Source organism: Phascolarctos cinereus, unplaced genomic scaffold (assembly GCF_003287225.1).
Source record: "Phascolarctos cinereus isolate Bilbo 61053 unplaced genomic scaffold, phaCin_HiC Scaffold_1;HRSCAF=81, whole genome shotgun sequence".
Classification (NCBI taxonomy): Eukaryota; Metazoa; Chordata; class Mammalia; order Diprotodontia; family Phascolarctidae; genus Phascolarctos; species Phascolarctos cinereus.
This window is the reverse complement of record NW_027555514.1, coordinates 231,255,903-231,274,012: the sequence shown is the minus strand read 5'-3', so window position 1 is coordinate 231,274,012 and position 18,110 is coordinate 231,255,903. Positions and strand designations below refer to the sequence as shown.

Below are 18,110 nucleotides of genomic sequence, written 5' to 3'. Positions count from 1 at the left end.
ATAACACTTTAGACTCAAGATGAGTTGAAAGAGGTAGAATAGGTAGTAATAAGTACAATGGAACTGGAACCAGGAGACCTGAATTCAAATCCTGACTCTGACATTTACTAGATGTATGACCATGGAGAAGTTGCTTATGTTTTCTGAGCCTCAGTTTCTTCATCTGTAAAATGGGGGTAATAACTACCTATACCTCACAGGATTATTGTGAGGGAAGCACTTAATAAATCTAAGTTACTGTCATTATTAACTATTGTCCCACGAAGTCCTTCTATTCCAGTACCTCATTGTAGTGTTAAAGTGACCTTGGAATCTTAAAGGCTATGTGAGCTAAGTATATAAGTTTTGTGACAGGTCTTTACCTTGCTGGAAAGGCTTCGAGTATGTCTCTGGTTCTGGTAGCAGACTGAGTCTATTTTCCAAGGACAAACCTATCTAATTACATAAAGCACATCACCAGTATGTTGGCTACTTGGTAATGATTTTTTTTGGGAGGGGTGGGGGTAAGATGGCAACACATGAAACTAAGAACTTCAAAAGAGCCTCAATTCCGTATGGCCCCCATCAGGTTCTGGAGTGGCATTTTCAGGTGGCAATAAAGGGGGGAATGGGGAGAGAGTTTTTAGACCATCAATAAACATAAATTCAATGGGTACCCTAAATCTGAAATTCCTTTTTAAATGACCAATAAGGGAATGTAAATGTTCCCTTCCCTAAATCATATCGGTCATGACATGCTTGCTATAAACAATGCTAGCAGAGTCAAGTTGCAGCTAAATGGAAGAATGGCTCACAATCACACCTTGGAGAAAGAAGCAAAGAAAAGAGCTGGTGAATAGGTTTTGCTGTACTCCCCAGAGGCAACAAGAAACATGACTGAATGAGATATTTGGTCATCAGGGCCAAGTAAGTGGGAACAGAATCATTTGAACACAGCAGCGAGAGGAGAATAACAGCAGCTCCTATGTCCAATAGTGCCCTTAAAGGGTATGAAGTATATAATCAATGGGATGTATGCCACTATTATGCCCATTTTATATATAGGGAAGCTGAGGCTCAATGCAGGGACTTTCTCAGGACCATACAGCTAATAATTATCTGGACAAAGAGCAAAATTCAGGTTTTCTAATTCACAGGATTAGGGATTGTTATTACACAAAACTGGGCCTATGGAAAGAAATTATCAGAAGCAGCTGGTGTCAGTGGAGATCTTTAGGTCCTCCAATCTATCACTCCTTTGCCTTCAGAGAGACCACACTTAGAGACTTTTGATGACTGAAGCTTCTTCCCCCCAATCCTGAGATTCTTTTTGACTCCTCCTAAAAAAAGTCAGAGAATGTTCTAACTCTGTCACCATGGAGTAAGAGAAAGTAAGAGACAAGGTATGTACTGTAATGGTAGCTGGCACAAGGAGACAATGAAGGGAAGGTTTTTCATGGCATCGCCCTTGACCGGGATGCTCAGTTTTAAGGGCGGTGCTTTGCGTTAGAGGTGAGGCTTCAATACAGACTGCCTTAAAAACACCTTTGGCAGAACTTGTTCATGTGTCTATTTATTTGGACCTACTTTGCTGAATGCTAATGGTTTGCATGAGATTTCTACTCCTTCTGCATGCACCATTGGTTTTGGTGGTGGTTAAAATATTTAAAAATAAAACAGGCTTAGCAATGAAGGAAGAACAAAAAAAAATCAATACATTGAGCAGGCGACTGAAATCTCAAGTTGGATACAGCTAACCTCAGGATATTTTTGTCGAAAAAAAGGAAGTTTTTGGTGTGTCCCTTTCTTAAATCTGGATGTATATGGAAAATGCCCAAGTCCCAAAATATACTACAAACTCCATAGTACGATGTTCTTTGAGAAGAAAGGGCTGTCTCAATAGTACTTAACATCACTGAAAATAATTTGAAGAAGGTTCTTCATGTTTTTGAAACTTCAAAAGCAAAGACTTGTTCTAGGAAATGTATTTTTACAGTGTACCATTTTTACAGGTAACCTTGTACAAGGATTGTGACATGGAAGACTTTGGGTTCAGCGTATCAGATGGACTGCTGGAGAAAGGAGTATACGTTAAAAATATTCGCCCCACTGGACCAGGAGACCTAGGTGGCTTAAAGCCATATGACAGGCTCTTGCAGGTAAAAGCCAAATGTGCAATTTCAACCATGCATGTCTAAGGTGGAGCATATAGTTAACTTTACAAACTCAAATAAGCAAATTTAGGAGTGGAGAGTGGTGGTCTATTCACCTAGTAGAGGATGACCCCACTGAAGAGAGCTTTTCAGCTCTGTTCTTTTCCCATCCTCTAAGGTCCCTCCCACCAGATCCTCTCTCCAAACTCTCATCACCATGGCTCTGGCATCATTTTGGTTACAACCTCAAAACCTGACTTTACAAAGTGATCTCCAGGTGTCAAGTGGAAGGTGGAAGTACTGGATGCAACAATTTATTCTATTGTAAAAATTGTTTTAAGAAAGAAAAGCCCAAGAATAATGTTGGTACCTTCTGTAATAGGATCTTTCAGTAAAGACCTATGCTCTTTTAAAATATATTCAGTGAAATTTATTCATTTCACAAGACCTTTGATTCCAAAGAATTACACATTCCAAAGAAGCAAGCCAGGTTAATGTTGGACTTGTGATATTGGGCTGGTAAGAGCAATGGACTAGAGTGATGTGGTTCCTAAATTCCTGTTGTCACTCCTAGATCAACTAAATCGGTTTAATACTCTCCAAAGGCCCATCACACTCAAGGTAGCTGCAGTTCTCCCCCCCTTTAAAGAGACAAAGTCTGCAGGATACCTCATCCTGCTAATAAGTGGTCATCCTCTATTAAATCACAGTCTGGGTGTTTCTAATTTGAACTCTCATGCCCTGAATAATCCCCCCACCTAGGGCTCAGAGATTCACTCTGAACCTTAGGGTAAAAAGCCCTTCTATAGCAATAGGCATTGTCACCTGAATAATTGCTGCTAAGGAACCTGCCCAGTCAGTCCCCTGCCAGGAGGTAGAGGGTCCAGATAACGGTTTACGGAGAACTTATTCCTTCCTCCCCTATAAGGAGTGAGTCCCCCTTAGAGTTTACAATCCCCTCTTAAATTCTAAAGTCATGACACTGACCTAATAACTCATGAATAGATAACAAAATAATCCCTAGCATTCAAAGGCAGAGCCCCCTCTTAATTTGAGGGGGTCTACTATAAACATAATACCCTATCCCATAATGAATTATAGACTATAGTTCCTCAGAATATTCTATTCCTGGAGATTTGATATAAAGGCAACACCTTGTAAATGTTCCCAAATTCCCCTTTATCAATGGGTCAGTTGTCTCACATGGACTTTTGTCCTGGGCTTATACACTCAATATGGACAATCTCCTTAACATCCCTTTTCCATATATGCTTTCCAGATAACTGAGTAACTATGGATAAATCTAACACCCTCAACAACTCCCAATCCAGACCCCCCAGCACATATACCTTTTCTGATCCTCTACTTCCCCCCCCCCTCCAGCATTTTACTCTTGATCTTGGCCACACACATTGGGCACATTTAAACCAAACTGGTGTTTTTTATAAAACTTTTCTCAGAAGTTCCCACTGGTGTCATGTAAAGGAGATTTCCAGACACCCTTATATAATCACAAGGCACTCGTAACTGATGCTGCTCAGGACCCCTAGAACCAGCCAAGCAACTGCAACTATAATGCCTGATATTTCTCCTAGGAGGCCAAAATATTTCACTCTTCCTTCAATGGATGGGCTTTACATGCTGCTAAGCTAGGTTTTACTGGCCCAAGATACTGTAGATCAACTGCATAAAGATGGCTGTACTTAAAAAGCTACATACAACCTCAGAGAAAAATGAAGAGGTGCCTTATTGTCACTGTTGCACTAGGGATTCTAATTCTAAATGTCATTTTTTAAATCCACATATTCTTACTTTTCAATTCCTGCCAAACCCAAGGTTAGAGAAGTGTTGAGACAGATTGGTGAGAGCAAAGGTTTCAAGGTCAACTGCCATTCTGTACTCATTAGTCCAAGTTCCCAGTGGATCCATTACCTTTGTGGGCTACTTTCCTAGGGGCATTCAGGAGTTGGGGGAAATTACTCCATTTTTTTCAAATTCAGTTGCATAAAAAGGCTAGTTTATATATAAACTTTCTCCTCCCCCTTAGAACTGCCTATTGGAAATTAAAGTAAGATCAGAGAGTTGCTCAGAAAAAACATGGCATTAAAGTAAGGTCTGGCTGTCTAAGGCGTCACCTAAGACAGCCTCTTGCTAGCCAGTACTAGAAACAAACTTCCCCGAACTAATGCTACTGTAGACAAAGTGGCCCACATTTAACTCACACATTGGTTCTGCTTTATAATAATAATGCCTCTCTTAGGATCATATCATCTTAAGAGATCAAAAAGCCCAACCTCCCCACCTAGAGAAAGCATTTTCTCTACATCTTATGTGGCAACTTTAAATCTCCATTGTGAGTTACTTGCCACCTAAGTCAGATACATAGTCCTTCCTCCCATCTTAAATTCCCTGAGCCAACTGATTCAAACCAAGTAAAGTACTTGTTTCCATCATGAAAAAATACTCACTTCCATTAGCACGGATAACAAGCTGACTGTCTTAATCAACTGAACAAAATTCTTCATTAAAGAGGATTCCAAAGGTTTTTTTTTAATTTTTTATTTAAATATACTCATATACCAAAAGAATCTTATTATGTAGAAAGCAGCACCATGGCATGTATCTCAGGATTCCTTTATCACTCTACCTATCCCTCTCTTTTAACCACAACTTCAAACCTATTAAACTTGCTCTCTCCCTTCATTATTAATTCCTCCTTTTCCCAATGTATCGGTCCCCATCCTGACTTCACTTGCTGTCCTAATACTTCTTTACATCCCATCATCTATTTGAATGATGGCCTCCTTAGAAGTCTAGAATCCCGTGGTCCTTTTTCCTCCAACCACGGATTACTCTCACCATTTGCTTTTTTCTCTTCTGAGGCTGCCAAATACTGGTATTAAAAGGAAGAAATTAAAATATGCCAGCAGGTCCATTATAAAACCATGCAACTTTAACATCAACTGGGCTCAATAATCCTTTTATTCACATTTTCTATCTTGTCAAATTCCCCACAGGACCCATTTCAAACTTTTTCTAACCTCAAGCTTCCACTATCATCACTATTTCCCTCATTCTAATATGATTACCAGCTAAAGCTCCCTTCATATTCCCCTACTTTTCTGAGAAAGATATGTCCTGGCTCCTTTCCAAGACAAACCCATCCATTTCCATTTCTACTTCTACTTCTTCTAAGATACTGTTCTATCACTATCCTTATTCTTTTATGTTTTCATCTTTTTCTTCTCTACAGGCACCTTCCCCTGACCCCACACATACTATACTCAGGTATTCATTATATTAAGGAGCATTTTTAAGCTTTAAATTCAAAAGCCTTTCTTCAATTTTATCTGCTAACACAGTGTTCTTAACCTGGAATCTATGAACTTGGTTTTTAAAAATTATTATTTTATAACTATATTTCCAAATAGTTGATTTCATTTGAAAACGTTATCCTAAGAAACGATCTGTAGGCCTCACCAAAAGGTTAAGAACTCCTGTCCTAAAACTCTATCCTATCTTCCTTTCCCAATCTTTTTTTTTTAAAGTAACATATCCTCTTCTTCACTAATCCTGCTTTGTAACTCCAACCCCTACCAACTCAGTTCAAGAAGCCTTTATCAAGTATTCACAGTGTACAAGATATCGCACTACGTGCTGGAAACTGAATGACAAAATGAAAAGCAAACCAGACCCTGCCCAAGCGGGTTTTATTTTACCAGGGGGAATATAACACAGAAAGAAGTAAATAAAAGGTAATTTAGGAATGAAAGAAGCCCTAGTAGCTAAGGGGAATCAAGAAAGTTTTCCTGTAGATTTCACCTAATGTGAACCTTGAAAGAAGCTAAGATTTCTGTGATTAGGTGGTAAAGAAGCAGCTGTATTCCAGGCATAGGGGGAGAACCAGGCTGTGTGAAGACCTAGAGGTGGTAGATAAATGACAAGTTTAGGGAAAAATAAAGTTTTGAAGGGGAAGGACTGAAAAGAATGGGAAGGAAAGGCTGCAGCCTCATTTTTAAGAGTTTCAAATAACAAAGTGAGTTTATATTTTATCCTAAGGGCAACTGGAATCATTGAAGAGTCTGAGCAGAAAAATCACTTGTTCAAACCTATGCTTTAAATTTATACTGGCAGCTGTATGGAGGATGGATTGGAAAGGAGGGGAGTAACTTGAGCTAAGACAGATTATGAGTTTACTGCAATAATGTAGATGGGAGATGATAAAAGGCCTGAAACAGGGTAGTGGCCATTTGAGTAGAAAGAATGGGATGGATTCGAGAGAAAGTATGGAGACAGAACCCACAAAATTTGGTAACTGATTGGATATGTGGTATGAAAGAATGGAAGACAAGCTGAGGTTGTGAATTTTAATAATAGGAAGATGATGAGTTGTGGACCTGTTGAGTGCAAAACACCTATGAGACATTTGGATAGAAAAGTTTAGCGCAAAACCAATGACACAGTACAGGCAGTCAGGGAAATAATAAGTGCTAAATATATAGTTCTGGGAATCATCTGCATACAGATCATTGAACCCATGGTAACTAATGAAATCAAGAAAGAAGGTGGTACAGAGAGAGAAGAGGCTCCAGGACAGAGCCATGGAAAACACTAATGGTTGCACAGGGTTACACCGGTTACAGCGATGAGGATCTAGCCAAGAAGGAGCAACCAAACAGGTAGGAGAAATAGGAGACAGCAGTATCACACAAAAACCAAGAGAAAAGCAGCCTGGAGGGGACAGTCAATCAGTCCATCAATCAACAAATCTTATGTGCCAATTATCAGTCAGAAACTGTTCTAGGGGTTAGGGCTACAAGTACAAAGACTGAAATTCGTACTCACAATGAGATTAATATATACTGCATAAATTATAAAATTAATAAATACACACATTAAACACAAAGTAATTTGGAAGGGAAGGCATTAGCAGTCAGAAGTGGGTCAGGAAAGAAAGGCTTCACACAGAAGATGGTGTCTGAGCTGCATCTTAAAGGAGGAAGGGAATGCATTCCAGGCAGGAGGGACAACCAGTACAGAGCCGTGGAGACAGGAGACAAAGTGAGTAAGAACAGAGAGAGAAGACTTGGATCACTGGATGTATCAACAGAGTCAAAAGCTGATGAGATCAAAGAAGATGAGGACTGAGAAACACCACTTAACAATTAAGAGATTGTTAGTACCTTGGAGAGAGGAACTTACCACTCCCTGTGATACTTTTCTGTCTTCAAACTCTCCCCCCTTTCTGTATCCATTGCACTGCACAACATCCTCTCCCTCCTGTCTCCACCCTTTTAAAATAACTTCTGGTTTCACCTCAAGGTTGTATGTTTGGGGTTCAACTGTGTTGTCTCATGACTCAAACACTAAGCCCAAATGACAGAATGGCCCTTCTTGACCTTTCAGGTTAACCATGTCCGTACGAGAGACTTTGACTGCTGCCTCGTTGTGCCCCTCATAGCAGAATCTGGAAATAAACTGGACCTGGTTATTAGCAGGAATCCCCTGGCATCCCAGAAGGTGGTCCCAGATCAACAACGTACTTTACCTGGTGGAGAATGGGGAGACCAGAACAGAGCTTTCTTTCAACAAACTGGACATGGTGGTAGTCTAGAGACACGAGAACCCACTAATACATTATAGCAAAGATTTTTATAAAATGACAAAGGACAATATATACATGGTGCTAAAAAAAATCCCTTTAAGATATCTGTGACATTTGAGGCACAGATCAATCATGTGGCATTAATTGTAAAGCACAGGGGCTTTTAAATGTCTCTCATGGCTCATGTTCACTATTCTTTTAAAATTGGAAGTTTTTCTGGTGACCACTATGATAAATGGCAGGCCAAGCCCAATGATAGAGCAAAAAAGATAGTAAAAAGTAAGTAGGTCTTTTCTTCCCTCCCATTAATAAACTAAAGGATCTTTAAAAAAGGCAATTTCATACTTTCATCTTAATATGACTGGTTTTGAGAAAGAAAGAAAATCTCATTTTCTAAAATATCCTTTATGATAGAATCTTATAATTCACTTTTAAACCAGCTGGTTACTGGGTCTTAATGTAACAGTAAGCTGTATGAACAAGGCTCTTTGTAAATTTAGCTTTATTATGGGTAGTGTTTTGTGAACTCTTGGTCTGCTACAATGGGAGGGGTGCAGATATAAAATTAAGTTATATTAAAGTATTTCCACAAACATGCACGTAAGAGGCTGTGGTAGGTGGTGGTGAAATGTATTGCCCAAGTATAGGAACAATTTTACTAGGATGTATGTTATTCCCTATGCAAGAAAATACTAAGCAGGTCATGTCTTGGGACCTGTAATTTTTTTTTTTTTTAAGAATGAGGATATTTCTTAAGTAGCTGAAAACCTCTGAAAAAGGACATTACACTAAAAACTCAATCTGAGGGTATTTGTTCTTAAGTTCATTTGTTTTCTTTTTTTTAAAATACTTAAATAAACACCTGTAACAAAGGACAAAGTATATTCAAATGAGGTCAACTTAATGCCAGGCAAATCAAATCCATATCACTACATATGTTGTTTTGACAGATTGAGGGGCGTACAGCACATGTATTTAGAAATTCCACTGAAATATATTCTGTTTTGAGCCATGCCACTTAGAGATTGTAAATACATTTTACAAAATACATTGCCAATTCCTACCACCCCTCAAAGCAATAAATGGTGACAATTGCTTCTTATCCTCCTGAGCAACTGTTTTCAGTTGTTTGGATATTTTGAGTAATCACAGTAATAACTGTTATCTATTAAATATAAAAAAAAAATTAACTAGATCTATATATATTGATTGTAGAACTTTCATTAACAAATAGTCATTTTCTAACCCTTTTGGTTTGGGTTAAAAATTCAAACACCATTTAGATACAGTATCACTATCTTCTTTACCCTTATTACATGAAAAAGCTCACCTTCCTTTTGTGCACACGCAAATGTTTCCTTCATTCAACACTGCCAGGGCAAGAAAAGAAAATTTAAAACAGAATCATGTTTGAAAGAATCATGAGTCACTTAAATATGTATTTTTATTTGTAACAAACAAGTATTAAACTGTAAAGTATTTTTGTACAAATTTAATACTTTAATAGCATGATATTTATCGTCTATGTATGGTTTTTGGGAGCTCAGAATTGTTGCAAATTTGTATGAAAAAAATCAAATTGTACACAGTGGAATAAACAGTAATTTAAAAAAGACAAAGTATGATATTCAGTATAAACTCTCTGAGACCTACTTTGGCCAATATTGCAGAGTACAGATCAGATATAATACAAAATTGAGAGTTTCATTTAGATGAATAAGTTTAAAAACAGAGGTCTTAAAATAATGCAGGACTTCAAAAAATCTAGTCTATTGAAAGTACTTTATATTATATAGATATTATGATAAACCATGAAAGTGACAGAAAATGGTACAACTATTGTGCCATCTTTCTTTAACAAGGGTAATTATCTTGACCATGGAAGCCTGAAGTTTTTTGTTTCACTTTCAATTCAATCCAACAATTAAGCACCTACTATTTGCAATGCACTGTTTTTAACAACCGTTACACAGAAGCAGTTAATTACCTGGTCAAATTCTACCATAATGAACACTAAAGCTATCCTCATTCTTGACTTTCTGGAGTATGTTATTTGTAAATCTTACATGGAATTTAATCTATATCCAACCAGCGAATGGATCAAAACCAACAAGATGAAATTTAACTAGAATAAATATGAAGTCCTGCATTTAAGTTTTTAAAATCTATTAAGTCAGTAAATAATAGGGGAGGAAGGGGGAAAATCTGACTTGAAACCATTCATGTGAAGAAAAAAAACAAACAAACCAAGGTGGTTAATCTTAGAAAGGACAGTGGTAAACTGGTGGGTGTCCAAAGGAAAGCACAAGCAGGCTGATGAAGAACTTTGAGATCATGCCATATAAGGATCAAAAGAAGAACTAAGGCCTTCAAAAAACATTTACCCCAATGAAGAAAAGACTTAGAGAAGACACGAAAGCTATCTAACATCTAAAAGGTAGTTGTGTGGCTGAGGGATTACGGAATTAGCAACAAGGGGTAAAAGTTGACAAGGAGTACATTTACAATCAATATAAGTAAAAACATCTTACTGATTAGTTATGCAAAAGTATAATGGGCTACCTTGGGAGTAGGGTGTGAGTTTCCCCTCACTGAAGGTCTTCAAACAAATGCAGCCTGACACTTTTCAGGTATGACATGGGGAAGAGCTCTTCAGATACAGCTGGACTTTGCTGGCCTCTTGGGAGAGTGGGTCTCCTCAAGTCACATTCTACAAACCAGTGTGAGGTGGCTGCTAAAAATGCTCACGTGATCTTGGGCTGCATTTACAGAAGCAGTCATCACAGCAAGAAGGGTAACTTAAGACTTGTTTGGCCACAGGGTAGGTCTAGGAATGATGGAGGGAGGTTACAAAGAGGCAAATTTAGGCATGAAGAAAAACTTCATAATAACCATAATATTCCAAAGTCAGACTGTGCTGTCTTGGATCCCCTCACTTAAGGTCTTCATGCCTGAATGATAACTACCACTTGGGGGAGTGCAATAGAGGGAATTTCTGTTCTGATACGGTTTGGACTAGAACTTGCAAAAATTAGATCCGGCCAACAATGGCATGGGCTGCCTTGCAAAACAGTTCTTTGTCCCTGAAAAACCTTGTGAGCTCCCTGGCCCTAAAAAAACGCACTGTTCAATGATATGATGGAAGGGATTCCTGCATTAGGCCAGGGGGTGGAGGGGATAACAAATCTTTTTTCATTATTTTCTATTATTGTAAACTGGTTAAAATTCAAACATAATTTCTTTTGGCATTTTTTACTATCTTTCAGTAAGACATTAAAAAATTCTATCATGTAATACATGATTGCACCATAGAGATGGTCACATAGTAACTTTTTTTAAAGGAATGTTTTAAAAATCTATTTATTTATTCAATGTTCACATTCCACGGACAGCTTTTCCAATGCCAGCCAGGCTTTTCCCAACATGATTTTGTGGGGTGACCTCCTTCCGCATTGTCAGTTGGAGGCTGCCTGAGAGATATAAACTAAATTGCATATCTGCCTAGATATAACAATTTCAGAGGTAAGTGTACATTTGGGGTAGAAGAAGAGAATCTTACAGTGCATCCTAAAACCTTTCCTCAAAACACTTTTCAAACACCATTTTTGGCACACTGTTTTTCAGGGGCAGTTCAGAGTCACACTTTGTTTTACCTAAAAATAAATTACCCACAGGTTGATCTCTTCCTGATTTACCAGTCTTGGCTCCAAAAGACTTATCCAGCTGCAAAAGAATTAGTTAGCTACTATGTTACACACTCAGAAAAAGGTGCAACAAGCCCTCAAGGCACTTCCCACAAGGAAGCTCTCCGCATGGTTTGGGCCATGGGAACATCACTGACAGAAGTGTACAGCTTCAACAGGTGGGTGCTTTTTTAAAGGAGGCAACACTCTTTTGGTATATTGATTCTGGTATGTTTGTTTTAAAACACAGTCCCCTTACTCTAGCCACACCTTCATATAATTTTTAGATTTTTTTGTGCTAATCTGATAACCAAATCATATTCTGAAAGATAACCAAACATGGACTATAATTATACTAGCAATTAAAGCCATAATCCTAAAAATATGAAAAAGTTCAAATAAAACTATGTAAGCTAATGCTTGGATTCTATGTTATATGTTATGCCAATAAAATGCATTTAAATCTTCATGGTTGTGCTTTAAAACAAAATCTGCTAAAAGCACATTCTGCAAAATCCAAAAATTCCCCTTAAAACTTGGCCAATTTCACCTTCATAATTCAAAGATACTGCTATGTATTTTTCTCATCGAAGACAAAAATACATCACAATCATTTTGTTCAGCCAGAAATTAAGTTTCTTCACTGACTGTAGTTTTGAAGAGCTGCCTGGGAGTCAAGCTATTCAGGGTCATATTTTGAAGTCTGGCAGATACAAATGGAGAAGTCTGTCAACCTGTCAAAATAAAAAAAAATAATAATAATGTTGATGCCACTAAAGTTAAACCAATTTACCATAGCTACTAACTTAGAAGAAGATTAGAAAGTTTGATTCCCCCCTCCACCCTTTTAAGGAGTCTTTCTGGCAGCCTAAACCTTTAAAGTTGTGGGCTAAAACTAATGGCTCTAAGCCAAGGTAGAGGTTTTGATAGTACTTAATAGATCTCCAAACTGTCTTTTTTTTTTTCACACAACCCCAATCAATTTTTTAACACATACCCCTAGTATACGAATACATTTATAAATAAAATATAAAGTCTGTGCTATGTAAATAAAATATATAAAACATGTGCTTATACTTATGTACATTATAAAACACACAAAAAAACAGAAATGACAAAGAATATGAAAAACAGTATTTTAAAGCTATTTATTAATAGTACAAAAAACCCTTTTGCTCTCACTAAAATACCAGTAATGTTTAGTGAAGGCAATGCAATTCATATACTTCATTATTTTTTTAAAATCTCTATATCCTAGGGAAAAGGGTACAATTAGAAATAATAATTGCTTTTTAGTAACTATTTTAATGAATTTGATCAAAGCAGCTCATTACCCAATAATCAAATAAGGCCATAATAATCAGGGAACATAACAACTCTGCAGCAGCAGTCATGTTTCTGTGCATGAATATTCACCATATACAATACAAAAGTAAAAGTTAATGGTCTGGTTTCAACTCAGTTTTTGACATCGTGTCATTCTTTATGTGGTTCTTCTTAATGGATGCTATCACATCTTAATTTCCTCTTCATTTTTGGATTTTTCAGTTATGTTTTCAGATACCCCATACTTGGCCCCCTACTGACTATTCCTTTATTTGTAGTGTTAACCAAGACAAGTTCAGAGGGCCCCTTAAAAAGCAGTATCCGCAACCAAACCTCACCAATGCCCCTCTAAAAGCTACCCATGCCTTCCACCACTGTGCTGTCTGCAATGCATGCTCCACAGGTAACAAACTAGTTTTTACTTCAAACCTTTTCCTTTGGCCCTGGGACTGAGCTCCCTCCTGGTGACCCAGTTTTCCCCAGCCAATCTCCATAGAACTCGTTGCACTTTCACTCACATTCCCACCTCATGGGAGCTGGAACACTCCTGGTTTTTCATGGATCCTTCCAGGCTCTCCCTATTTACCACCAACACTCAGTCATCTCGCTCTCTTTGAGATTTACTCAATCCACTTTTATCACCCAGTCAAGACTCTGGTGGCTATTGTCTGCCAACCTCCAGAACCTTCTCCTTCCTCCCTCAATGAATTCAGTGCCTGGCTCAGTTTTTCTATCGTTCCCAACTTCTGCCCTCATACTAGGGGATCTGAACATATTCGGTGATGTCCCCTCAGCACCTTAACCTCACAGTTCCTTACTCAGGTAGCTACACAGAGACAGCTAGGTGATCAAAGTGGATTCAGTGCTGGACCTGGAGTCAGGAAGACCAAAGTTCAAATCTGGCCTCAGACATTTACTAGCTAGCAAGTCACTTAATCTCCGTCTGCCTCATATTCCTCAACTGTAAAATGAGGATGTTAATAATAGCACCTACCTTGCAGGACTGTTATAAGGATCAAATTAGTTAATATTTGTAAAGCACTTTGCACAGTGCCTGTCACATGGTAAGCAATAATAAATGCTTGTTCCTTTTCCTTCCCTTCACGTGACCTTCTCTCTCAACCCCACCTTAGCTGTACAGAGATGCTCACATACCCCTGGTCTTGCCATCACCCAGAAATGCACCATTTTCATGTTCATGAACTCTAAAATTCTTTTACTTGATAACTATCTGTTACTCATACCAACTCTCCCCCTGCCTTGCAGTCCGAAAACCTGTTCTTCATCTTCAACATAACCTCCAATCCTGCTACCCACCATTCAGTTCTTTCCCAGGTCATTACTTCTGCACTAGCCCCACTTTCCTCTCTTCCAGATCTTAAAACTTAAAGCTTAATGCCATGTCAAGTCCTTGCCTCCTTTTCCTATTGACGATCTTGTCCTGTGAGGTGTTAGCCCTAAATTATTTCCACCATCCACACTGCCTTTGCTCCTACACTGCTGAACGAGGGTAGAGAAAAATCACAAAACTGTGCTGACTGGTTCCACTACAAATTTATGTTACGTAATCTCTACTAGGCCCTCATTTCAACAAGGCAATCCTTTTATACCTCCTTAACTGACTCACTATCCCACTTAGGACAGCAGTTTTTCCAAACCTGCCGTGGCTTTTTCCCTACTCAGCTGAGAATCTTGCCTCCTACTTCACTGGAAAAATTGAGGCCATTCTTCAAAAAAGCTCTTTTTGCTCCCCTCTCCTCATCTTCCTCTTCCACCACGCTTTACACTTTCACTTATCTTCAATCTCTCCCTGTTTAACTGGCTGCTTCCCTACTTCCTACAAGCATGCCTATGTCTCCCCCAGCCTAAAATAAAATCCACATTTTACGCAGCCATCTTTGCTAGCTATCATAGTATAGCTCTTTTCTACCTTTTTGAGCAAACTACATTTAAAAGTTATATTGGTGTCTCCATTTGCTTTCCTCTCACTCCGTTGAACTCTCTGCAGCCTGGCTTCTGACCTCAGTATTCAACTGAAACTGCTTTCTTTAAAGTTTCCAATGATCTCATTACCAAATCTAATGGCCTTTTCTCAAGTCTCATCCTTCCTGACCTCTCTGAAGCCTATGAAACTGTTAATCACCCTCTTCTTGATAATCTCTTCTCTAAGGCTTTCATGACATTGCTTTCTCCTGGTTGTCCTCCTTAGTGTTCCTTCTCCAAGTCTCCTTTGCATGATTTTTTTTTCAGATCACACCCACTAATCATGAATATCCATAAGGTTGTCTTGGGTCATCTTCTCCCTCTGTACAGTTTCACTTGATTATCTCACCAGTTCCTTTGGATACAATTATCATCTCTATGCAGATGATCCTCAGATTTATTTGCTCAGCCTTAACCTCTCTCCTGACCTCCAGTTTTTAATCTCCACCTGCTTATTCAGTGGTCACTCTCCTGGAAAACAAGGTCTATTACATATTTAAGTATGGAACAGCAGAAATAGCCATCCTCAAATCCAATTTAGGTCTTCCTAGCTTCAAAGCCAACTTAGGAGCCACTATGCAGCACTGCCTCTCAGCAGAATAAACTAAAGCTAAATGTCATACATCCCCACTGTTTATGTACCATCTACTGAAGATGGGATGGGTTCCTTACCTTGGGATCTTAAATCCCATTTCGCCACCTAGACTGAAATTCCAGGACATTAGAAACAGATATTTTAAGAAAAGACCCTTGTCTTTGGAACTACCTCACCTGCTCCATGTGGCAGGTTAAAAAGGAATACCTTGGGTACAGAAAAAGGCCAAGTAATTCAACAGAAAAATCTCTATTAACATGGAAAGGAAAAGAACAGGGAAGGAAGTAGACTTTATCTACTTTTCTTACTATCTCTTGCTGCTTTTAAGTAGAAGCAATGATTCAGGATGTTTAGGGAGCTTAAAGAAATCATATGCAGTTCCTAACAAGAAAAAGACAAGCTGAGCAAGTATGATCTTTTCAGGTCCTTTCCATTTTAAGACGATTAATTTTTTTATAAAAATATATATGGAAAATTAATGCAATTAGAATTAGAAGGGAAACAGTTAACTGGGAAAATAGATTTACTATAAATATCTCTAGTAACTATTTGACATCCAAGATACATACAAATATTTGAGAATAAGCCATTCCCCAATAAATGTCAAAGGATTAAATACTATTTTTTTAAAAAATTGTTCCAATTCACTAATAAGGAAAAATACAAATTAAAATAACTCTGAGGTTCCAACCTTGAATTCATCAAACATTGGAAAAGAACAGAAAAGGAAATGACAATAGCTGGAGGAGGTGTAGGAAGCTTGGTATGCTACTTGTGTATACACTTTAAGTTGATCCATTCTGGAAAGCAATTTGGAACTCTATACCCTTATGGTCATTATAATGTGAATACCCTTTGACCTAAGAATCCACTACTAGGTACATATACTAAAAAAGTAAAAGAAAGAAGGAAAAGACTGAGGTGTAGAAAAGTACTTTTAGTAGTATTTTTCTTATAACAAAGACATGGAAAGAAAGTGGGTGCCCATCAAATGGGATGAGACTGAACAAATCAGGGCATATGAATGTAACAGAAAATTACTGCAACATAAGAGATTAGGAAAGTGATGAATTCACAGAAGCTTAGGAAGGTTTATAAGAACTAATGCAAAGTGAAGAAGAGAGGTAGAACCAGAATAACCGATAACACAATACTATAAAAAAAAACTCCCAAGACTTAAGAACTCTGAACAGTGCTATAAACGACCATGATTCCAAAAGAGTGATGATGAATCGTGCTTCCCACTTGACAGAAAGACAATGGACTAGAACACAGAATGAGATATGTTTTCAGACAAGGACAAATGTGTAGGTTTATTCTGCTTAGCTAATACTTGTTAGAACGAATGCTTTTTCTTAGCGGAGGGAGGGAGGAGGTGAACAGGAAGAATAGAAGAATACTTAATAGTGTTGCCAAAAAAAAAAAAAGAATATCACTGAAAATTTAAAAGCATAGAAATGAGAGCATAATAAAGTTCAGAAGAGGACACAGATGAACAGGACAGTGTTGCTACTACCTTGTTACAATTAATATATACCTTTTTTTTTAACCCAAGTTAGCTCTATAAACAAATTTAGAGTTTCATGTAAATTTCTGCTTTTCTGTTCTTTGTATATGGAAATGTTCTGATCTTTGTCAAATTCAAAATAAGAAAAAAGAAAACTAATAAATATGGGATGGGAGAAAGAAACCTCCTAAAAAACAGGAGCTATGATCAAGTTCAATATTTGTAAGTTCAGTTATAGTAAATATTGGTAGCTCAATTATATTTCTTTGAAGAAGGAAGCTCATTACAAGGTTAGTTCCAGTTGTCAATGCTACTACAAAGAATTAAAATGCTGACCCTAAAATGTAAGACAAAAACCACTGTGTTTATAAAAACATCATGATGTACAAATTTTAAGAAATTCCTTTCATGTTAGGTTTTTGTACATTACCTGAAAAACCAGTAAATGAATCATAATGGAGTACTCTGAAAAATAATTATTCCTGCTATTCATCCTTAAAATCTAATTTAAAAATAAAACACTTTACCAAATACCTAAAGCTTTATACTTAGGTATGACATAAGAATTTTTTCAATAAATTTTTAAAAAACAAGTTCATGTAATAATAGGTAATAGCATTTATACAGTGTTTTAAGAAAACTTACAAAGGAATTTACATCTATTAAGTCATTTGATCCTCACAACAATTGTGTGAGGTATTTGCTATTAGTATCCCCATTTTACAGATGAAGAATCTGAGATTTGGAGTGGTTAAGTAAGAATTCCCCATGGTCACACAACTATTAAGTGTCTGAAGTAGAATTGAAACTCAGGTCTTCCTAACTGCTAAGTTCAGCTATCCACTATGAGCCACTTATTCATAAATCAAAATAAATAACTTCAAAGTAGTCACTTTGGGAAGTGGTACCTATATTTCAATTATGCCACCACTTTTCAAAACATCTTGGGAATTTCTCATGCGGAGCTGTCTGTAAAGACTGTATATTAATAGGTCAGTTCTGATGAAAATCAGTATTTTCAAGCTATTTTGCTGCCTTATATTTTTAAGATTTGTCTGCCCTGGATCTTTTTAAAAATTTAAACTATCTTCAATGGACAAAGATCTTCCACCAATGAGACTATTCAAAAAATTATCTTTTAAAAAAAATTTAAGATTTTTACAATTAACGATTCTTGTATGTACATTCTATATGCATGAGAGATAATTCCCAAAAGCATCACTAAAATATTTTCAGCAATGGCAGCATCACTGGAATGACTGTTTAGCACTCCTGCCCC

At 37.5% G+C, this 18,110-nt stretch overlaps 2 protein-coding genes across 2 annotated transcripts in view; one reads left to right on the top strand and one right to left on the bottom strand.

The window, feature by feature from the left end:
• Window positions 1–8,470, top strand: part of GRIP1 (glutamate receptor interacting protein 1) — a 230,696-nt gene extending 222,226 nt beyond the window's left edge. The window contains exons 20-21 of the mRNA XM_078146166.1: window positions 1,992–2,138; window positions 7,539–8,470. Of these exons, the coding sequence (XP_078002292.1) occupies window positions 1,992–2,138; window positions 7,539–7,775 (384 nt within the window). The 3' untranslated portion in view covers window positions 7,776–8,470. The remainder of the gene's footprint in view (window positions 1–1,991; window positions 2,139–7,538) is intronic.
• A 693-nt stretch (window positions 8,471–9,163) lies between these two features.
• Window positions 9,164–18,110, bottom strand: part of HELB (DNA helicase B) — a 50,143-nt gene continuing 41,196 nt past the window's right edge. Inside the window, 2 exon segments of the mRNA XM_078146170.1 lie at window positions 9,164–12,148; window positions 15,043–15,049. Coding sequence (XP_078002296.1) covers window positions 12,051–12,148; window positions 15,043–15,049 — 105 coding nt within the window. The 3' untranslated portion in view covers window positions 9,164–12,050.